Consider the following 23,141-nt stretch of genomic DNA (forward strand, 5'->3'; position numbering starts at 1 on the left):
ACTGCCTTGATGTCAAGATCAGTCACTCTCACCTCACCTCTGGAATTCAGCTCTTTTGTCCATGTTTGGACCAAGGCTGTAATGAGGTCTGGAGCCGAGTGGTCCTGGCGGAACCCAAACTGAGCATCAGTGAGCAGGTTATTGGTGAGTAAGTGCCGCTTGATAGCAGTGTCGACGACACCTTCCATCACTTTGCTGATGACTGAGAGTAGACTGATGGGACGGTAATTGGCCGGATTGGATTTGTCCTGCTTTTGATGGACAGGACATACCTGGGCAATTTTCCACATTGTCGGGTAGATGCCAGTGTTGTAGCTGTACTGGAACAGCTTGGCTGGATGCGCAGCTAGTTCTGGAGCACAAGTCTTCAGCACTACAGCCGGGATGTTTTCGGGGCCCATAGCCTTTGCTGTATCCAGTGCACTCAGCCGTTTCTTGATATCACGTGGAGTGAATCGAATTGGCTGAAGACTGGCTTGAAGATCTGTGATGGTGGGGATATCGGGAGGAGGCCGAGATGGATCATCCACTCAGCACTTCTGTCTGAAGGTGGCTGCAAACGCTTCAGCCTTGTCTTTTGCACTCACGTGCTGGACTCCGCTATCATTGAGGATGGGGATGTTTACAGAGCCTCCTCCTCCCGTTAGTTGTTTAATTGTCCACCACCATTCTCAACTGGATGTGGCAGGACTGCAGGGCTTTGATCTGATCCGTTGGTTGTGGAATCGCTTAGCTTTGTCTATAGCATGTTGCTTCCGCTGTTTAGCATGCATGTAGTCCTGTGTTGTAGCTTCACCAGGTTGGCACCTCATTTTTAGGTACGCCTGGTGTTGCTCCTGGCATGCTCTTCTACACTCCTCATTGAACCAGGGTTGATCCCCGGCTTGTTGGTAATAGTAGAGTGAGGAATATTCCGGGCCATGAGGTTACAGATTGTGCTGGAATACAATTCTGCTGCTGTTGATGGCCCACAGTGCCTCATGGATGCCCAGTTTTGAGCTGCTAGATCTGTTCTGAATCTATCTCATTTAGCACGGTGATAGTGCGACACTAATACCTGAAAGGGTGGTGGAGGCAGAAATCCTCATCACATTTAAAAAGTACTTGGACATGCACTTGAAGTGCCATGACCTACAAGGCTACGGACTAAGTGCTGGAAAGTGGGATTAGGTTGGGTAGCTCTATTTCGACCGGCATAGACACGATGGGCCAAATGGCCTCCTTCTATGCCTTAAATTTTCTATGTTTCTATGTTATCATGGGGTAACTAGGGAGAGAGCCCGTGTCATCCGTATTAGAGTGGTGAACAACACATGTAAATATGAAAGCATTAATAATGAATTGAAGATTTGGCCAAATGACTTCCCTCACCTCACCCGCACTTGTCTTTGTGAAGAATAATAGGTTACAAAGAAGAGTATAGCAGATTATAAACATCAAACTGGAGTGCTCTCTATCTGTTTCTGCAAACTACTTTTGTTTTTATTTTTCAAAGATTGTGGTGTGTAATAATTTTATTTCCAATACAAGAAACGAAACCTTTTTGCAGAAACTTTTAAAAATAGTTTAAAAGTCGAGGAGGAACATCATATGGAGGAGTCAGACATGCGTTCATCCACTATTATCATCAACGGTAGCTTCTAGCATTTGTGTCTTAAAAATGGAAAATATTTGAAATGCACATCTGGAAAAGGAAAGCTGCAAATGCTGGAAGTACACAATACTTCAGTCAACATCAGTACTGACCTGCTGCATATTTCCAGCATTTTCGGATTTTCCTCTCAATGATAATGACTAACCCTTATTCCCCACCGCCAAAGCTACATAATAATGTACATTATTTAATTTTAAATCGTTAAATCAGCATACCCTCAATCTAGGTAATTCCTGTGCCTGTCTGGGACAAGAACTGATTCGATAGTGAGATAGATTTGTCTTGTGAGTGTAGAGTATAGGTAAGTGTTGTAAAATGTTTAGGTTGACAAATTAACGTGATAGAATCATGGAATTGCACAGAATGAGGCCATTCAGCCCATTGCGCCTGTGCTGTCCCTCTGAAAGAGCTATCCACTTAGTCCACTTTCCCTACCCTTTCCCCATACCCTTTACTTTTTTTCTTTTCCACTTTCCTTTTAAAAGCTATTATGATTTCTGCTTCTACTGTTTCTGGTAGGGCATTCCATGTCTTAACAACCCACTGTGTAACAAAAATTCTCCTAGCTTCAAGAGTCTGGGATATGTTCCTAAGGAAAGCACCTGGACCTAGTACTGTTGATTTGAAGTCCGTACAACTACTTTTATTTTCATATGTCCTACCAGAAGAAATCATTTTTGGTAGGAAAGACAGAATTACAGTAGGCTCCAAAATGCTGGAAAATGGACCACGTAAAGTGCTTAAAATTTTTTTTTCGGTTGAGCATGCATCCAGACCCCACTGGAAAATACATTTTATGCTATTAACACTCGCCTGCCCTGTCAGTAATTTCTAATTCCCACCACTGCTACAAACTGAGGAGGAAGAAAGAGTGGGGGCTGGGGTGGGCGGAGAGAATGTGGAGGGGGAATGGGCAAAGGAATAGAGGGAACAATGCAAGGGCATGAGGAAGGAATGGGGTCAACATCTGCCTCAGTGAAGGGGGGAAGTGGAGTGCCAAAGTTGCCTTGGGGTTGTCGGTGGGAGTGGGGGTTATTCAACGGAGGATCAAATTCGGGAAGTGATTTTGCTCAGGGAGCTTGGGCAGAGGGAGTTCTGGGCTGGAACAGTGTCTCAGCTTTTTGGTGGGGGTTTCTTCATTAGGGTGGTGCTGCTGCATGATCTGCGGGGTTGATTTCAGTTGAGGTTTTACTTCGCTGCTTTGTCAGGAAAGGGAGAGTTATGAGCACTATCTGAAGGCCTTATGCGTGCGTCTGGTCGCAGGTGACTATCAACTCGATCTTCGTCTAACTTTTTCTTTTTTTTAAGTTAAAGAAGGAGCTTGCAGATTTTTTAAAGCTGTTCTGTGCTTTTTTTTTTAAAACAGATTTTTAAAATAATTTTTTTCCTGAGTGGTTCCAATGGTGATTTTTTTTGTAGGTTTGAGTGGTCCTATCACATAACGTTATGTTATATAGCATTATGTTCACAGTGCCACATAGAGGAGCAATGTCTTTGGCATGTTGTGACCAAGCATCATTTATAATATGTAATAGATCTATAGCTCAAAATTTTTTGAACTGTGGGTCAGCTAGTAACATTAAATTATATTAATGTTGGATGGTACAATTGGACTTTAGTTTTATATTTACAGATTTCAAACACAGTTTGAGGGAGGTGATGGACCAAGGAAATGAACTGAAGAAGGAAAATTTACTGAATTGATTTAATTGCTAGTTAGTGGGCTGAGGGTGCTAGTGAATGATTTACTTAATTTGATGCGTGGAGTCCTTCGATTGTTATAGAGTATGAGAGGAATTGTGGAAGATTGCATGAATTAATTTGGAGCGAAGAGAGAACAATTTATTCATTTAATTGTTGGTATCAGCTTAGGGAAGATTTCCGACTTAATTGTTTATTTTTAAGTTAGCATGCTGTGGTTGGAAATATGATATGAAATGGTTCTGAAAATTAATCTTTTATGACAGTAAAACAATGTTGATAAAATAAAAAAATGTTGTCCATTTAAAACTGGATTAAAAGTAATAGGAATTATTTACAATATACTTAATGTAGTAATAGAAAACTTAACAATAATTGATATTTATACTTAATATATTGATAAATTGCCCATGGTGTCACTGTCAGCTGATGAACACAAGTTCGTTTATTTGCAAGATGGAGACAGAAACCCTTCACATTGCCACATACTGGCCAGATCCTGCAACTACATGGTTATAGGCAACTGTTAATATATAGGATTTCCATTCTAAATGGTTTCATCAGCAGTTTCAATGTCAAAGGCGTGACAAGAGAAAGTTGACCGGAAGTGAACACACACACAAGATTTTTAATAGTATATAGAGAATTAACATATAATAGCAGGAGTGCTTAGTATTTGATGATATGAAATGTTTCTGAAACTAGTAAATAGAAAAGAAAATCATAAAATGTCAGATTTTCTATTGAAAAATTGATTAAAATAAATTAGAAACTTACTTTAAGGGTCGGGGTGGCTGAGGGAACGGAGAAGAACTTTCTTGAAATGGAATTAAGAGCTGGAGGAGGACAGACTGCACTATAGTCTAATAGAGGACTGGAAGGACGTGGCCAATGCCAGTATTTAAAATTAAATGGACACCTCGAGTGGGGGCTGGAGGAAGTGTCACTGATGGGTCATGCAAAAATTAAATTCATAATTTGAGTAGGGCCATCGGCCCTATTGAGTTTAGCAGTAGCAGCCGAGCTGGAGCAAGTGAGGCTGCCGCTAGTATTTAAAAACGTTAGTGACATTGGTTGTGCTTTGTTCTAAATAAGTGTTTAGCTTATGATATTTGCATGCTTGATCTACTTTCCTTATTGAATATTGCATTGTTTTAATGTTTTATTCCCCCTTTTTATTCCTCTGTTTATTGTTTCTCTTCCGCCCCCCACCAACACTGCAATGCACCATTCCCTAGAAGACAGCTGACCTTCTCTCAGGCGTCTGATGGTTTACTGAATAATTCACTGTCTGAACATTCCTCTTAAGACCATGGTTCCTATCCATTGCCACATAGCTCTTCTGCTTCGGATGGGAGTCTGGGTAATGCATTAGATTTAAATACAAGGCTTTCATCTCTTGGTTCAAGTCCAGTTCAGACAGAGGTTATGAAGATTTCTTCCTCTGATAGCAGATGCAATATACATATGTGCACATTGCAAAGAGACTCCCATATTCAGCATATATAGTGCTGATCCGCCAGGCATACTTTATGGACCATATGGGAGATGAAAAAGCCATATTAGGAGGGATAATAGTACTTCAATTATTGGTACAATTTTATTTTAATTCTTGCATACTTTTTATCCCTATAACACAGATGCAGCGTCCATTGTTTCTGATCAAATGTATCCCATTGCTCTGGCAAAGCAGCAGGAGAAGTGGTTTGCACAGATATAATGATTTGTACTGCTGTATCCTAACAGGTAGATGACTACCATTCTGTGCATCAGAAACTCACTGCAGAGATGGCCGATCACTCCAACCTGGTCCGTAGCTTACTGGTTCGGGCAGAGGATGCACGACTAATGGGAGACATGTGAGTAACTGATGTAACAATGGGGATTGAGGATTGAATGTGATATAGAGGGTTCAAAATAAACCAGCATGGCTGAATAGTTTGTCTGTCTTCCTCAAAACTAGGGATGTGTCTAGAGAGAGAATTTTGAGCTGTAAAATGCTGAAGTGAAGTACTGGTGGGCACAGGTGGCAAAAAGAATGGTTGAAGTTATGAATTAAGACAAAGAACATATCACATGATATTAAGTCTATTGGCCTAAGTGTGATTTTTTTTTTCCCTCCTGTAGCATATAGCTACTGCTACAACTAAATAAAGCCAGCGAAGGTACTGCTGCACTTTCCCTCTAACCGTATTCGTCACTCTGTTCATTGAGAAGCGGAACTGAGTTTGGTTTCAGTTGTGAGCTGAAGTTTTGGAGGAGCACATACCATAATATAGTACCACATGTTGTTTAGTGTCTTTTGCAATAATCAAAGGACATCCACCTTTCAAAGAATGAAAGTTACTTTGATGAATAATCAAGCTGTTTTTCTTTCTCTGTTTAGGAGGAGTATGAAGAAGGGATACATGGAACTTTATGACTTAAATCGAGATTTGATAAATGGTTACAAGATTCGGTGTAACAACCACACAGAGCTTCTGAGCTGTCTGCGAGCGGTGAATCAGGCGATACAATGTGCAGGGCGCCTACGAGGTGAGTTAAAGGGTAGTATAGTGACCTCTGTAGTAAACACAAATGGTAATAGAAATGAAAAGGAAGAGCAAATGGGGCAGATACCCGGTGGTATGAGTTTGCGCCTCTTTTTCATCTGCTTAACTCCCTGGAAACTGGTATACATAGGACATTAGGAAGAGGAAATTCAGCCCCACTGACTCCTGAAATGTTAAAAGGGAGTTGGGTCAATCTGCGATTTAGCAGAGTTTGGAGATAGGAAAACATGGAAACCTGGTCAGATTGAGACCTGACACAGCAAGCAAGCTGGATGGACTGAATTCTCTATTCCTATTGTCACATTCAAGCTTTTAATAAATAATCCGATCAGCCATGCACTATACACAGAGGCGTCTGTTAGTAAAGGTGGAAAATGTAGAGGATTGGGTGTGAATCTGAACACTGACCATTCAATGAAAGCTACTGGTCTATTTGAAACTGCTATCCATGAGACTAGCCATGATGTATATTGAGAGCCTTTGACTGTAACTGAAACAGTTCATCACAACCTTCTTTAGATTACTGGGAGACCAGATTTGTAATATTACATACATCTGCCCATTACGGAATGCAACCTTGTGCATCACCCTCCCGGCCTCTAGTGATGCAACTTCTGGGGATGGCAAAAAAAGTCATTTGGTCAATTTCAGGAAAACCCGGGGTAAATTTGTACTATTGTGCAATGGCCTCTGTTCAGCAAGAAAAAAACTGTCATTGATTTAGACATAGGAAGTAGTCAGTTTCACAATCACTTTCTATTGGCTGAAGGCTGCCTGACTCCTGTTCTGTGTGAAAGGGTTTTCTATTGGCTGAAGGCTGCCTGACTCCTGCTCCGAGTGATTTGGGTACGATTGAACTGAAGGTGTTCTTGCTGCATTGAAGACATTTCGTTCTCTAACACTTTCTTTTTGCATCATCTTCTTCCAGTTGGGAAGCCCAAGACCCAGGTGGTCTCTGCGTGCCGAGATGCCATCAAAAATAACAATGTCAACGCACTTTTCAAAATTATTCGTGCTGGCAGCACCTCATCCTGAAAAGGTCACAGATCAGAGGTCATTGACCCAGGCAACAGTGCAGCCACAGTCGGTTCATAAACACCGACGAAGCAGAGAGGCAACACTAATGTGCCGAGTGTGTCAACTCCAAGCCACTGCGGGCAAATCCAGCTGAGTGACCAAGACTGTCTCGAGTGTAACCGTCTTATGTTTTATATATCACTGGATCAGTGAGTAAAGTATAATAGTTACCAGAGCATCTCAAGCAATGGAAAAGGGAAATAGATAGGATTTAAACTATGACACCAAATGTTAAGAAATTGACTGGATACTCTGTACATCCATCCACGTTCTCAATCTTCCATCCACTTTCACAATCCTCCATCCATGCCCCCCATCCACCCTCTTCGCCCCCCCCATCCGCCCTCTCCGCGCCCCCCCCCATCCGCCCTCACTATTGTTGGATCAACCGAGTAGATTAATCAAAATTATGCCAGAGATAAGTTAACTTATTGGTTTTATTAATAGTGACAGAAAGTACAAGCAAGTCTATATACTTACAAGTAGAATATCCATTGGGGATCTTCAAATTACTAATTAATCCAGACAGGTTCTCAGTACGGAATATCAAATAACTATTGAAAACAGTGCATGTTTATACACTTAGATGGACAATTTCAAATGGCTTATTCTGAACCTAGCAATTCTGACAATATTGTCATGTGATCCTTCTGTGTCATATGCTATTAGACCAGTAGATGGCAATGTTGCACCACATATGCTTCATTCTCCCTAGAATTTCATTTCTTATCAATAAAAGATAAGACAATTTTGAATGGTTACAAAGATCACACCTCTCTAGAATAATAACAACTTAAACCAGACATGTTATCCCCAAACTAGCCATAATTCTTTACACAAACTGTTTGATGCTTTTTAAATTGCTGAAAACTGACAACACATCTGCTTGCTTAGCTTTGGTGTGCAGAATCCTAATGACCTAATCTAAACCGTGTGTTAGCCTCTATCACACGGAATGCACTCTCAATATAAATATATTAATACTGATTTCTGTACTATAAGTTATTTTTCCTCATTATTTCTTACCAGATGCTCTAAACTTTCTACTGCATCATGTCCAATGTACATCTATGGTTCCTACACACTGTCCTACAACTACCTACATATATCTGCAGCCTTGCTAATCCCCAACCAGCTTGCTACATCCCACGGCAACCAGCCACGCTATCTCCCACCTATCCAATCTTATCATCCCCAGTTCAATCCAAACTGCCTTCACTATCTTGCACCCAACTACTATAACCCCTACCCAAACCTCACTCCCACTAACCCCGAGCAACCCATATCCACCTTCAGTATCCTGTAACTACATTCACTTTCTCCAAACACCTCCACTATCCCCCAAAACGTTCCAACACCCTCACTATACCCTGCCCACTCCCAACCACCCTAACTATTCTTCAACCAAACACACTCCCCTTCCCATCCTCACTATCCCCAACTACTGTTACTATCCCCTAACCACTCCAGTTCCCTCTCTATTCCCTGCTAACTTCTAGCCATCCTTACTATTCGCTATCCACTCCCAATCATCCTCAGTATCCCGTATTTACTACTATACCATCATTCCCCAACCACCCTCGCTAGCCCCGACCCACTACAACACTCTCCCTGTCCCTTGCCAATCCCAACCATCCTCGTTTTACCTTACCTACCCACCCCACTATCCATTACTCACCCTCACCCACCACCCTCAATAATCCAGCCTCCACTATCCTCAACCCCTCCACTATCCTCTACTCAGCCTCAGCCATTCTTGCTATCTGCTGTCCTGTATACGTATTTAGTTCTGCCAATGTTCCAGCTTAATTTTCCTAAGATATTAGTTGGGAGCACACTCGCCTCTGAGGCAGAAGGTTGTGGGTTCAAGTCCTACTCCGGAGAGCCGAACATAAAATCTAGGCTGACACTCCAGTGCAGTACTGAGGGCTGCCCTGTTGGAGGTGCCGTCTTTCAAATGAGACATTAAACCGAGGCCCCATCTGGCCTCTCAGGTGAACGTAAATGATCCCATGGCACTATTTTGAAGAAGATCAGGGGAGTTCTCCACAGTGTCCTGGCCAATATTTATCCCTCAACCAACATCATTAAAACAGATTATTTGGTCATTATCACATTGCTGTTTGTGGGACTTTGCTGTGCGCAAATTGGCTGCCGCGTTTCCTGCATTACAACAGTGACTACACTTCAAAAAAGTAATTCATTGGCTGTAAAATGCTTTGGGACGTCTTGAGGTCATGAAAGGCGTTATATAAATGCAATCTTTCTTTTCTTTTACTTCTGCAGTAAGGTACCAGAAAGGCAACTTCACCTCATTTTCTAGTGTTTTCAGTCTGTACATTATACGTTCTAGTAAGTTGTAATAAAAGATGATGAAGGGGTAAATGGCGGTTGGCAGATATCTGTGTGATTTGATTTGAATTGAAGTTCATGGTATGTTAGTGTGACCTCCTGTCCCCCATCGATTTGCTTACTAAATGGGGAAATCTATCAAGGACTGAGGGGCAAGGGGGAAAACTTTGGACAAGGTTTTTTTTCCCAGGCCTATGAAACTAGATTCTTAGAATCCTGGAAAATTGTTTTATGCCCAGCTTTAAAATTAGAGAGAAGAGGAATTGAACAGCACAGTGGGTTGCACACTCACTGACCTTTCACCTTCGAGAACTGCACTGAAATCCAGCCCAAGTTAGTTTGGACAAGAAACTTTGCATTTAAACAGTGCCGTTAATATCCTAAGTCACTTTACATGTAGGGGAAAAACAAAAGCCAAGTATAAATGACAGAGGAGAGGTGACCAAGGGATATAGGTATTGAGATGATATTTAAGGGGAGGATGAGAGGTGCAGGGGTTCAGGGAGAGAGTGTGTAGGGCTGGGACAGCTGAAAGTTCTGTCACCAATATTAGAAAGGGGGAAAGGGAATATGCAGGAAGCCAGAGTTAGATGATCAAAGAGCTTAGGAGGGGACATAAGGGTAAGGGAGGTAGGATGGGACAAGGCCATAGAGGGATATGTAGATAAGTATGAGGATTTTTAAATCAATACGTTAGGAATTGGGAGCCAGTGTAGGTCAGCAAGAGTTGGAATGAATGGCAGGTGGGACTCAATTGGGACAGCATATGAGGAATGGAATTTAAAACAGTTGAAGTTTGTGGAGGTGAACTTGGGAGACTACCAAAGAAGGAGTATGATAAATAGGGTCTGGAAGTGACAAATATTTGGATAAGGATTTTGGCTGCAGTTTGAGTGAGGAAGACACAGAGGTGGGCCCTGTTGCAGAAGTGAATGTAAGTAGGCTTGACATGGCCGGAATATGTTGTTTGAAACTCAGCTCTTGGTCATGCAGGACAGTGACAGTGACGTTGTGTATGGTCTGGTGCAGCCTTACCGAGCAGTCGGTGAAGGAGCCCGTCAGCGGCAACGGCACAGAGCTTTAGGTAGGTGCTGAATGCAGTGACTTCAGTCTTCCTAATGTTCAACCAAAGGAAATTTTGGCTTATCCATGACTCATTGTCAGACTGGCTGAAGTAGACCTGGGTGTCATCAGCAGACTTATTGGAAACAATTCCATGCTTCCTGATATTATAAGAGGGGCAACATGTAAATGAGGAAAGAGTGTGCTGAGGACAGAATTTTGGGATACACTGAAAGTGATTATACAAGCTAAGAAAAGCCATGGCTGCATTGGGATAGTTAGAATTAGAAACAAGCACGTGCAGTCCCGCAGAAGTGGGCCATGAAGGAGGATGGCGAGATCGGCCACACTGAAGAGAGGTCAAGGAGAGAGAGTGTGCTACAGTCAACCCTTGCCTTGGTGAACACAGAAATTCACAAAAAAGGTCATTTTAAAAAACAAAATAAATGTGACAAATTTATTCCCCATCTGTGTTTTACAGACTAGGAAAATTGCAGGTTCAATCCCCGGTTCATTAACTGATCTCAGCTGGGAAACCAGTAAGGACACAGTCGGCCTCATCACCCAGGTTAGGGAAGGAGGATTTGGCCAGAGTTTGCCTGTGATGTTGCTCATGGTCAGATAACATGATGTTACTCACTCAACGAGGCTACTTGAGCGATGTACCAGAAGGTGGCCGCCCCTGTGGGTGCAGGGGGGCAATGCTGAAAGGAAGGGAGGGGAGAAAATTGCAGCAGAAAAAAAGTGAAGAAACTTTGAGCCAGTGACAAGTGTTCCCATTGCCTTCAATGCAAGGGCCACGACAGGACCTGTTTTAATTCCACACTGATTTTATTATTTTCATAAACATAATAATTAGGTACATTGACAGTGAATTAACTATCAATAGTGGCATCCACAGTCTTTGTTAGGTATCAGATCAACAGCAATCACAACAAGGGATAATTTATACAAAAAAAAGTATATCAACAGCACTATGATTATCACAAAGGTTAGAACACAAGACTAATGGCAACCTTTGACCTCTTCATTTTATCTGAACTGCAGTTGAGGGGAGGGGGGGGAGGAATAAAAGTATCTACAAAACATTGAGTAATTGAGCCAAATTCACTATATCTGCAGTGACCAGAGCAGCTTATTGCATCCTGTGTTACAGAAAGCATAAAGAACATAGAACATCTAGAACAGTTAGTTAACACACCAATGCTAGGAATTGCCTCCACATTTAACCAGCTCAAATTGTGATGCTTTCCCATTGCACAAGTTAAAAGAATTGAATACAAGAGCACTATTACATTGGCACAGTCCCTAATATGTACCATGGCACTGATTAACTGGAGAAATACAGGACTCATAAAGGCCTGCTAACAGGTTGGAGAAGCTCAGGCAGCTACATTACCAAAATAAAATTCACAATGATTGTAACTCATGCAGAAAAACTAGCTGTAGACAGCCTTTTATTTAAGTTAGGCTAGACTGTGATGTCGTCCATGGTCGGATAACATGATGTTACTCACTTACGACTGCTACACTGCGAAGGAATGAAGCAATCTCTACTCTATTTTTTAACTGCTCCATACCAAGATTAATATGGAATAGCAATCCTTTTGTTGTGCAGGTTGGGTTCAGCCACATTCTTTTTCTATGTTTCATCACCTTTTAACACGACACCTCCATGGTGTGTGAGATGTTCTGGGTCACCTGGCCCACGCTGTCACTGCTGTTGGTTTGAGTGCAGATACGTGGACGGTGTCCATCTACCGAGCTGGCGCTGGTCAGCGAGGCTGTGCGTGAACGAGCCAGCCGAGTCATACTGGCAGACGCCACTGAAAGAGACAGAAGGCACAGTTTGCAATGTAACTCGGTAAATCCAATATTTCAACCAAACTCAGCCAAAGACTTGTTAACAGTAAAACATTAATGGAACAGCAATCTGAGGAACCCTGCACTGAGGCTCAAGCAATGAGGGCAGCCAAAAGGGGCTTGCTCAATGGTTCTTAGAAAACCAGACAATATGTGTCTCCGAAAGGCACCCATACCACATTTTACATGGTTTGTCTAGAACAAAGCTCAGCTGTGACATGCCATTTGGAAAAAGTCATGCATTTATTTTCCAATGGAGCTTCACAGGTCTGTCATGCGAGTGATGTTATTGTTCCATGGCCTTCACGTGCAGGTTCAGGCCTAGACCCAGACTAAGGGCAGTGTCTACATTCATGGGCAGAAAGCAGCCAGGGTCCAGGGTTGGAATGTGCAATTATTAGCAAGCATGCAGTGATACCTTTGCCCAAAGCATCCATGTAACAACCATAGTAGCTGTTGCAGCTCTGAAACCCTTTCCTATCTCCCACTACAGCAGAGAAGCAATTTGTTCTATTCACTACCCTATTTGTTACTTTGCCATTTCACTATTCACCAGCCTGGAATGTAGCAGCTGCCCTACTCCCAGATATCTGCCTCTCCTGCGATCAAGTCACAAGGAAGGACAGGAATGACGGCATCTTTGATCAAGTCCCTCCCTCCGGGGATGTGCTGTACTTCTCAGCACTTCCGACTGACGTCCTGCCTGAAATTGGGGACTGGAAGGTAGCTCCACCTATAATCTATCACTCAGTATCATCAGGACAAATTGCCAACACTGTGCCACCAGATTGGAAGAACAGTAGAATTAAATGAGAATGAATTACCTCAGGTCATGCGTTTGGGTAACCAGAAATTGGAACCCCAAGGCTCTTCTCCATAGCCTCAGATTTAAGAACATAAGAAAAAGTGAAGTCTGGAAAATAGCCATTCAGCGCACTGAGCTCGTTCTCCATTTGACTCACGCAGCCTAGGATCTATCTACATCTTGAACTCCCCTAATGTTGATTCTATGGACCGATCACTCTGAGTAAAGACATTTTTTTATGATCTGTTTTAAATTCATATCCCAGGACCTACTGGCCCAACTTACTTTGAAGGTAATATGTTGGGTTCATCTTACCTATACCAATTAATACTGCATGTACCTCAGTGGGCCTAGGCCCTTGCCCCATAATTTTTCTAAACTGCAACACTCCAGTTTTCCTAATCTCCCCTCGTGGATTATCACCCTTAAACTACACTTTCCAACAACATATTTCATACTAAAACAGAAGAAAAATGCTGGCAATCCGATTTCCAACATATTTAATATTTAAAAATATATATTTTCGGTGCTGTCTGAACTATTGTGGGTTGCCTGGTATGCTTCTCCCATTCTATTCAAGTTGTCATAGACTGGTGCTAAAATGCACACACTCTGTAGCAGCTGAGGAGCTCCCGAGAGAATGACTCAAAACTACGACCAGCTGCAGTGAAAACCACACCCAACGTATGGTGGATCACTTTATCTGAGTGGCTCAGATCCCTCAGTGATTTTTGCTTCAAAAATATTTGAACATCTCCTACTACAGGGTCAATCCCGCCCACCAACAGGTTATTACCCTACTGCTTATTGTCAAATAGCTAACTAGCAGTTAGAGTGAATTAATTATAACCTCCTGCAGCAAATGGAGATTAGGGCAATCAGCTACTTAAACACTGCAGTCAGACAGAGAATGGGAAGGACATTCCTAACAAAACCAATTAGAGCAGCAGCTTCTGTCATTGTAATGCTGATTGACATCAAAGCCTGGTTTTAGCTGCAAAAAGGAGCAGGTGAAATGCAGCAGGTTTATCAGCATTTAAAAGAGAACAGACAAGTTGGTGTTTGGGTAGAAACTATCAGAATAGATCTGCCCTGGAGTCTCCACCTGAAACATTAGCCTGTCCTTTCTATTTTCAGTCGCTGTTGGATCTGCTGTGTGTTCCCATCATGTTGTGTTTTGTTTAAGTAACCATCATTATCCTTACACACCGGTCTCCCTTCTACAATGAAAACGGTGAATTGAACACTGATTATCACTGTTACACCTAAGGCTCTGAATTGGGACATGCTTCAGATTCCAAGTGTCTCTGATTTATCACACTGCTTGTCCGACATTCAGTTCTGGATGAGCAAAAATTTCCTCCAACTAAATATTGGGAAGACCGAAGCCGACACCTGCAGATCCCGAGACACGAGAGGAAAATGGAAAAAAAAGTACAACTCGGTTTTAAAAATCAGACTTGTCTGGTTGCTATTTTAGAAATTTCCAAACACCACTCAAAAACTACAACACCAGAGAGGGGGCAAACTTCATTGCGTTTAAGGAGACAAAATAGAGGAAAGGTTAATCATAATGAAGATATTTTGCTCCCTGATGCCTCAGACTTGCTCTGTAAATATGACTGGATAGGATACTTACTAAATGTTTTTGTGATGTCTTCTGTCTGACTATCTATTATTATATTGTATTGAGTAATCAACTGGTTCATTTCCCTCATTTCCACATGAGATCCATTGGACATGGAATTCATAGCTTGATCTGACACCTTGTTCCATTTAAGGAACTAAAATACACTATATATATAATCACCCAAACCTTGTTGGAGCTTAAAAAGCATAAGAGTATTCATGACTCCCAGTGCTCAGGTGTGAGTGAATTTCAGTTAGAGGCCGATAAGTAGAAACATACAAATGTGAAAGATGCGTTTTGGCTGTCACAAGCTGCAGTGAGTCGGTGAGAAAGAGAACAATCAGAGAGTAAGTGAAGGGCACAGACGGGCAAGCACAGCTCATGCAGTGGTCAGGGAGAGGGACCGTGATGTGAAAGACAGGCTCCAGCGCAAGCAATGAAACAGTTAACGAAGAAACAGGAAACAGATACCTGCTCCACTACTCAGTCGTCTATCCACTAAATACGCAACTGAGCGTGAAATAAGGAGGTAGGAAACACAGAATGTTACAGTCTACACCAAGAATAAATGTGGACACACATCCAACTCATACAGGAACACACACAAGTACATATGGGCTTATCCAACTGGGACATCTCTATGGAATGCCTGGTCTTACTGAGGCTTTGACAGACATTTAGTACTTTGAGCTGACCCAACTAGCTGCAATGATCAGTCCTGGCCGAGAACCCCATTTTGTTCTAAAAATTTCACTCCCCCATTGCTCCAGGTATAGCCCAAACAGTCCTGTTAATAGTACCTGTACAATCTCAGGAGAGGGAGCTCTGGTAATGAAGACAGTGGCAATAGGAAGCACCAGGCCTGATGGCTCATTAGTCAGGTATCGTGAGAGAGGAACGTTCGCCCTACCAGCATTCTCTGTGTACCTCAAGTACTGAACACATGAAAGCTGGGCTGATTTCTTGTGTCAGTTTGAAATGACAATATTATGGTAATATTTACACTCTACCAAATCATTCACTGTGCCCAGGACGATACCACTGCTTGTACAGAAACTTGTCTGTTTGCTGAATTATTGAGCTTAACTCATGTTTTTGACTTTTTTGTACTCATTGTCCGCTTTTTCACTCCTTTAGAAAATACTCGTTCACTGACAGTGCTTTAACACTAACGTATAGAATCAGCCTGGGAGCAGGTGTTTTCTGTAGGAGGGTTCACTGTAGAAGTACCATGACTGGACATTGGAATCCACTTTGAGGAGAGTGGGCAGTGGTGGGTGTGGAGAGTGGGAACCACCTCATCCCCAGTTCAGGAAATCCCTGGAGGAGAACTTAATTGTAACGATAAGCAAACAATCTGCAACTGCTGCAAATTTGAAACCAAAACAGAAAATTCTAGAAACTGGCAGGAGGGTCGATAACCAGAGGACACAGATTTAAAATAATCGGCAAAAGAACCGGGGGGAGATGAGAATTATTTTTACGGAGCGAATCGGGAATGCACTGCCTGAAAGGGTGGTGGAAGTAGATTCAATAGTAACTTTCAAAAGGGAATTGGATAAATACTTGAAAAGGATCAGCAAGGGAGTCAAAGGATATGGGGAAAGGGCGGGAAAGTGGAGTTGAGGTAAAAATCAGATCAGCCATGATCTCATTAAATGGTGGAGCAGGCTTGAGGGGCCGAATGGCCTACTCCTGCTCCTATCTCTTATGGTCTTATAGGAGAAATTTGCAGGGCTATGAGGAAAGAGCAGGGGAGTGGGACTAATTGGATAGCTCTTTCGAATGGCCTCCTTCTGTGCTCTATGATTCGATGGATGTACTGGATGAGAAGAAATTTCCTCCAACTAAATATTGGGCAGACCGAAGCCATTGTCTTCAGTCCCCGCCACAAGTTCCATCCCCTAACCACCAACTCCATCCCTCTCCCTGACCACTGTCTGAGGCTGAACCAGACCATTCGCAACCGTGGCGTCCTATCTGACCCCGAGATGACCTTCCGACCGCATATTCACTCCATCACCATGACTGCCTACTTCCACCTCCGTCACATCGCCCGTCTCCGCCCCTGCCTCAGCTCATCTGCTGCTGAAACCCTCATCCATGCCTTCGTTACCTCTAGACTTGACTATTCCAATGCTCTTCTGGCCGGCCTCCCATCTTCTACCCTCCATAAACTTGAGCCCATTCAAAACTCTGCTGCCAGTATCCTAACTCCAAGCACCAAGTCCCGTTCTCCCATCGCCCCTATGCTCACTGACCTAAATTGGCTCCCAGTCTGGGAACGCCTCGATTTTAAAATTCTCATCCTTGTTTTCAAATCCCTCCATGGCCTCGGCCCTCCCTATCCCTGTAACCTCCTCCAGCCCTAAAACGCTCCAAGATCTCTGCGCTCCTCCAATTACTGCCTCTTGCGCATCCCTGATGTTAATTGCTCCACCATTGGCGGCCATGTCTTCAGCTGCCTGGGTCCTAAGCTCAGGAATTCCCTCCCTAAACCTCTCTACCTCTCTCTCCGTCTTTAAGACACTCCTTAAAACCTATCTTTTTGATCAAGCTTTTGGCTTGGTGTCAAATTTTGTTTCATAATGCTCCTGTGAAGCGCCTTGGGACATTTTATTACGTTAAAGGCGCTGTATAAATGCAAGTTGCTGTTGTTATGATGAACACTCAGCAGATCAGTCGGTATCTGTGGAGAGAACAGACAAGTTAACGTCTCAGGTATGGAGCCTTTGTCAGTTCTGACAAAGGGTCATACTGAGATATTAACTTGTCTGTTCTCTCCACAAACGCTTACTGACCTGCTGAATGTTTCCAGCATTTTCGGATTGTAATGATATAGTATTGGTATTTATGTAGTCAGCAAATCTGAATGTTATTGATCAGTTTGAGTACATCATTTGGAGACATTTCCTTAATCAGCATGTGATAATGTTGCAATTAGTAATTGGTTTGTGCCAAATGTTCTAGGCAGAGCACTGAAGATGAAGTTGTGTAAGCAGAGATGGAGCTGTTCAATGCTGCTGTAACATATTTTTAAAAAACCTTTAAAAAGTTGTTCCATTTCATTCAATCTTGGATTACAAACCCTAAAACAAGTTCAAGGTAAGAGTGGCCATCAAATGAAGAAAAAGGGACAGAGAAAGGTACATGGTGTGCGGACAACATAGTGTGAACGGAGAGTTTGGTAAGTGTGGGAGTTCGGTGAAGTGGGGGAAGGAGGTGCTGCTTTGCCTTGCTTTTCCCAACTTTTTCCCCAGAGCGGCAGTGGACCTGAGAGTAGAAGACTGAGATTGGGGAATAAAAGCAGCAGCAGACCTGCAAATAGAGACAACTACTGTGCGACGTCACAGGTGAGGCAGGAGAGTCCGAGAGGTGAGCACAGTATAAAAGGAGAGACCTAGAGCGGGAGGAGAGTCTGAGAGTCTAAGGCAAGTCATGGCAGCACAGCTCGCACCCGTGATATGCTCCTCCTGCACTATGTGGGAAGTCATGGACACTACCAGTGTCCCTGGCAACCATGTGTGCAGGAAGTGTGTCCAGCTGCAGCTACTGGCTAACCGTCTTTCGGAGCTGGAGCTGCGGGTGGATTCACTGTGGAGCATCCGCGATGCTGAGACTATCGTGGATAGCACGCTCAGTGAGGTGGTCACACCACAGGTAAAGATTACGCAGTCAGAAAGGAAATGGGTGACCGCCAGGCAGAGTAAAAGGACTAGGCAGGTAGAGCAGGAGTCCCCTGGGGCCATCTCCCTCTCAAACAGATATTCTGCTTTAGATACTGTTGGGGGAGATGGCTTATCAGGGGAAAGCAGCAAGAGCCAGGTTCAGGGCACCACGGGAGGCTCTGCTGCACAGGAGGGGAGGAAGAAGAGTGGCAGGGCTATAGTGATAGGGGATTCAATTGTAAGGGGAACAGATAGGCGTTTCTGCGGCCGCAAACGTGACTCCAGGATGGTATGTTGCCTCCCTGGTGCTAGGGTCAAGGATGTCACTGAACGGCTGCAGGGCATTCTGGAGGGGGAGGGTGAACAGCCAGTAGTCGTGGTCCATATTGGTACCAACGACATAGGTTTAAAAAAAGGGATGAGGTCCTGCAAGGTGAATTTAAGGAGTTAGGAGATAAATTAAAAAGCAGGACTTCAAAGGTAGTGATCTCAGGATTACTACCGGTGCCACGTGCTAGTGAGTATAGGAACAGGAGAATAGACAGGATGAATGCGTGGCTGCAGGGATGGTGTAGGAGGGAGGGATTTAGATTCCTGGGACATTGGGACCGGTTCTGGGGAAGATGGGACCTGTACAAGCGTGACGGTTTACACCCGAGCAGGACCGGGACCAATGTCCTTGCAGGGGTGTTTGCTAGTGCTGTTGGGGAAGGTTTAAACTAGAGTGGCAGGGGGATGGGAACCTGAGCGGGGAGTCAGAAGGGAATAAAGTTGAGAGCAGCAAGAGAGGGGAAGACCCAGGGGAAATCTACAATACAAATAGTACAAACAGTTGTTCAAGAACAAGTGAAAGGGAAAAGCGTAGAGCAGCGGAAAGAAAGTGTACTTTAGGCACGACAGATAAAATAAAAACTAGAAGGCGTAAGGCGATTAACCCAGCATCAAAGCTGTGGCAGGGGGTTGGGAACCTGAGCAGGGAGACAGAGGAAAGCGTGTCAGGAAGGGACAGAAAGTATGGAGTAAAAGGTAAAGCGTTAAAAAAGGAAAAAGCAGGAACAAAGTGTTACAAAACATATTTGAAAGTTCTTTATCTGAATGCACGTAGCATTCGTAACAAAATGGACGAGTTAACGGCACAAATAACTACGTATGGGTATGATCGTGTGGCCATTACAGAAACATGGCTGCAGGGTGACAACGACTGGGAATTAAATATGCCAGGGTATTTAACAATCAGGAAGGACAGGCAGGAAGGAAGGGGAGGTGGGGTGGCTATGTTAATAAAGGAAGGAATCACTGTAATACTGAGAAATGATATTGGGACAAAGGATCAAGATAATGAAACAGTTTGGGTGGAGATAAGGAATAACAAGGGGAAAAAAACACTAGTGGGCGTAGTATATAGGCCTCCTAATAGTTGCAACTCTGCTGGAAGAAGTATTAATCAGGAAATAGTCGGGGCATGTAATAAGGGAACAGCTATAATTATGGGGGATTTTAACTATCATATTAACTGGACAAATCAAATTGGGCAGGGCAGCCTTGAGGAAGAGTTTATTGACTGTATTAGGGATGGATTTCTTGAGCAGTATGTAACTGATCCTACAAGGGGGCAAGCAACCTTGGACCTGGTCCTGTGTAATGAGCCAGCATTAATTAATAATGTCCTAGTTAAGGATCCCCTTGGAATGAGTGACCATAACATGGTTACATTCCATATCCAATTAGAGGGTGAGAAGGTTGGTTCTCAAACAAGCGTACTGAGCTTGAATAAAGGAGACTATGATGGTATGAGAGTGGAATTGATTAAAGTGGACTGGGAAAATAGATTAAAGGGTAAGACGGTACATTAACAGTGGTGTTCATTCAAGGAGTTATTTTACAACTTTCAAAAAATATATATTCCACTGAGGAAAAAAGGGTGTAAAAGAAATGACAGCCATCCATGGCTAAGTAAAGAAATTAAGGATAGTATCCGACTAAAAACAAGAACATATAAGGTAGCCAAACTTAGTGGGAGGATAGAAGATTGGGAAGTCTTCAAAAGACAGCAAAAAGTAACTAAAGGATTGATTAAGAAAGGGAAGATAGATTATGAAAATAAATTAGCAAAAAATATAAAAACAGATAGCAAGAGTTTCTACAGTTATATAAAAAGAATAAGGGTGGCTAAGGCAAATGTAGGTCCTTTAGAGGATGAGACTGGGAAATTAATGGTGGGAAACATGGAGATGGCAAAAATGCTGAACAAATATTTTGTTTCAGTCTTTACGGTAGAGGACACTAAGAATATCCTAACACTGGACAAACAGGGGGCTCGAGGGGGGGAGGAGCTAAATTAGATTAAAATCACTAAGGAATTGGTACTCAGTAAATTAATGGGACTCAAGGCGGATAAATCCCCTGGACCTGATGGCTTACATCCCAGGGTCTTGAGGGAAGTGGCAGTAGGGATTGTGGATGCTTTGGTAATAATTTTCCAAAATTCTCTGGACTCGGCAAAGGTCCCGGCATATTGGAAAACTGCTAATGTAACACCCTTATTTTAAAAGGGTAGTAGGCAGAAGGCTGGAAATTATAGACCAGTTAGCCTAACATCTGTGGTGGGTAAAATTTTGGAGTCTATTATTAAGGAGACACTAGCAGAACATTTGGATAAACATAATTTAATAGGACAAAGTCAGCATGGCTTTACGAAAGGGAAGTCATGTCTGACAAATTTGCTTGAGTTCTTTGAGGACATAACGTACAGGGTGGATAAAGGGGAACCAGTGGACATAGTGTATTTAGACTTCCAGAAGGCATTCGACAAGGTGCCACATAAAAGATTATTGCTCAAGATAAAGAATCACTGGATTGGGGGTAATATTCTGGCATGGGTGGAGGATTGGTTATCTAACAGGAAGCAGAGAGTTGGGATAAATAGTTCATTCTCGGACTGGCAACCAGTAGCCAGTGGTGTTCCGCAGGGGTTGGTGCTGGGTCCCCAACTCTTTACAATCTATATTAACGATTTGGAGGAGGGGACCAAGTGTAACATATCAAAGTTTGCAGATGATACAAAGATGGGAGGGAACGTAGAGAATGAGGAGGACATAAAAAACCTACAAGGGGATACAGACAGGCTGGATGAGTGGGCGGAGATTTGGCAGATGCAATACAATATTGGAAAATGTGAGGTTATGCACTTTGACAGGAAAAATCAGACAGCAAGTTATTATCTTAATGGCGAGAAACTGGAAAGTACTGCAGTACAAAGGGATCTGGGGGTCCTAGTGCAAGAAAATCAAAAAGTTAGTATGCAGGTGCAGCAGGTGATCAAGAAGGCCAACGGAATGTTGGCTTTTATTGCTCAGGGGATAGAATATAAAAACAGGGAGGTATTGCTGCAGTTATATAAGGTATTGGTGAGACCGCACCTGGAATACTGCATACAGTTTTGGTGTCCATACTTAAGAAGACATACTTGCTCTCGAGGCAGTACAAAGAAGGTTCACTCGGTTAATCCCGGGGATGAGAGGGCGGACATATGAGGAGAGGTTGAGTAGATTGGGACTCTACTCATTGGAGTTCAGAAGAATGAGAGGCGATCTTATTGAAACATATAAGATTGTGAAGGGGCTTGATCGGGTGGATGCGGTAAGGATGTTCCCAAGGATGGGTGAAACTAGAACTAGGGGGCATAATCTTAGAATAAGGGGCTGATCTTTCAAAACTGAGATGAGGCGAAACTTCTTCACTCAGAGGGTAGTAGGTCTGTGGAATTTGCTGCCCCAGGAAGCTGTGGAAGCTACATCATTAAATAAATTTAAAACAGAAATAGACAGTTTCCTAGAAGTAAAGGGAATTAGGGGTTACGGGGAGCGGGCAGGAAATTGGACATGAATTTAGATTTGAGGTTAGGATCAGATCAGCCATGATCTTATTGAATGGCGGAGCAGGCTCGAGGGGCCGATTGGCCTACTCCTGCTCCTGTAACATAAGAACATAAGAAATAGGAGCAGGAGTAGGCCAATCGGCCCCTCGAGCCTGCTCCGCCATTCAATAAGATCATGGCTGATCTGATCCTAACCTCAAATCTAAATTCATGTCCAATTTCCTGCCCGCTCCCCGTAACCCCTAATTCCCTTTACTTCTAGGAAACTGTCTATTTCTGTTTTAAATTTATTTAATGATGTAGCTTCCACAGCTTCCTGGGGCAGCAAATTCCACAGACCTACCACCCTCTGAGTGAAGAAGTTTCGCCTCATCTCAGTTTTGAAAGGGCAGCCCCTTATTCTAAGATTATGCCCCCTAGTTCCAGTTACACCCATCCTTGGGAACATCCTCACCGCATCCACCCGATCAAGCCCCTTCACAATCTGTTCTTATGAAAAGCAAAGAATCACACTGAGTAAAAGAGTCCCATTCAGTAAAATTAAGGGTAAAATGAAGAAGATGCACTTTTGACCTAAGACTGAAGGTGAATGGAAATCAGGAGAAACTGGAAAGTTACAAACAACAGTTTGAATGTTTTCTTTAAGCAAAATAGGAGCAGATGGAAAATATGACAAGTCGAAAGCATCCACTTTCCCACCTGTTACTAGGAAGAAACATTACCTAATGGTAATAATTTCAACTCTGAGAAAGAACAGAATCTGATACTAAACAAAATAATGAAAAAAGTCAGAGAGAGAGCAACTGTAAATATGTGATTTAAGGAAGATACTGATTGTCATGAATGCAGAAAGTGGGAGAAACAGTGGAAACTGAATTAAGGGCTCCCAGTAAGACAGAA

At 42.9% G+C, this 23,141-nt stretch overlaps 2 protein-coding genes across 4 annotated transcripts in view; one reads left to right on the top strand and one right to left on the bottom strand.

Moving 5' to 3' along the window:
* Positions 1 to 9,369, top strand: part of bbs2 (Bardet-Biedl syndrome 2) — a 52,091-nt gene extending 42,722 nt beyond the window's left edge. For both annotated transcript variants that reach the window (XM_067997683.1, XM_067997684.1), the window contains 3 exons: positions 5,102 to 5,214; positions 5,742 to 5,890; positions 6,836 to 9,369. In XM_067997683.1, the coding sequence (XP_067853784.1) occupies positions 5,102 to 5,214; positions 5,742 to 5,890; positions 6,836 to 6,942 (369 nt within the window). In that variant the 3' untranslated portion in view covers positions 6,943 to 9,369. The remainder of the gene's footprint in view (positions 1 to 5,101; positions 5,215 to 5,741; positions 5,891 to 6,835) is intronic.
* A 1,841-nt stretch (positions 9,370 to 11,210) lies between these two features.
* Positions 11,211 to 23,141, bottom strand: part of ndrg4 (NDRG family member 4) — a 214,098-nt gene continuing 202,167 nt past the window's right edge. For both annotated transcript variants that reach the window (XM_067997685.1, XM_067997686.1), the window contains one exon: positions 11,211 to 12,224. In XM_067997685.1, the coding sequence (XP_067853786.1) occupies positions 12,058 to 12,224 (167 nt within the window). In that variant the 3' untranslated portion in view covers positions 11,211 to 12,057. The remainder of the gene's footprint in view (positions 12,225 to 23,141) is intronic.

The sequence above is a fragment of the Heptranchias perlo genome, chromosome 16, assembly GCF_035084215.1.
Source record: "Heptranchias perlo isolate sHepPer1 chromosome 16, sHepPer1.hap1, whole genome shotgun sequence".
NCBI lineage: Eukaryota > Metazoa > Chordata > Chondrichthyes > Hexanchiformes > Hexanchidae > Heptranchias > Heptranchias perlo.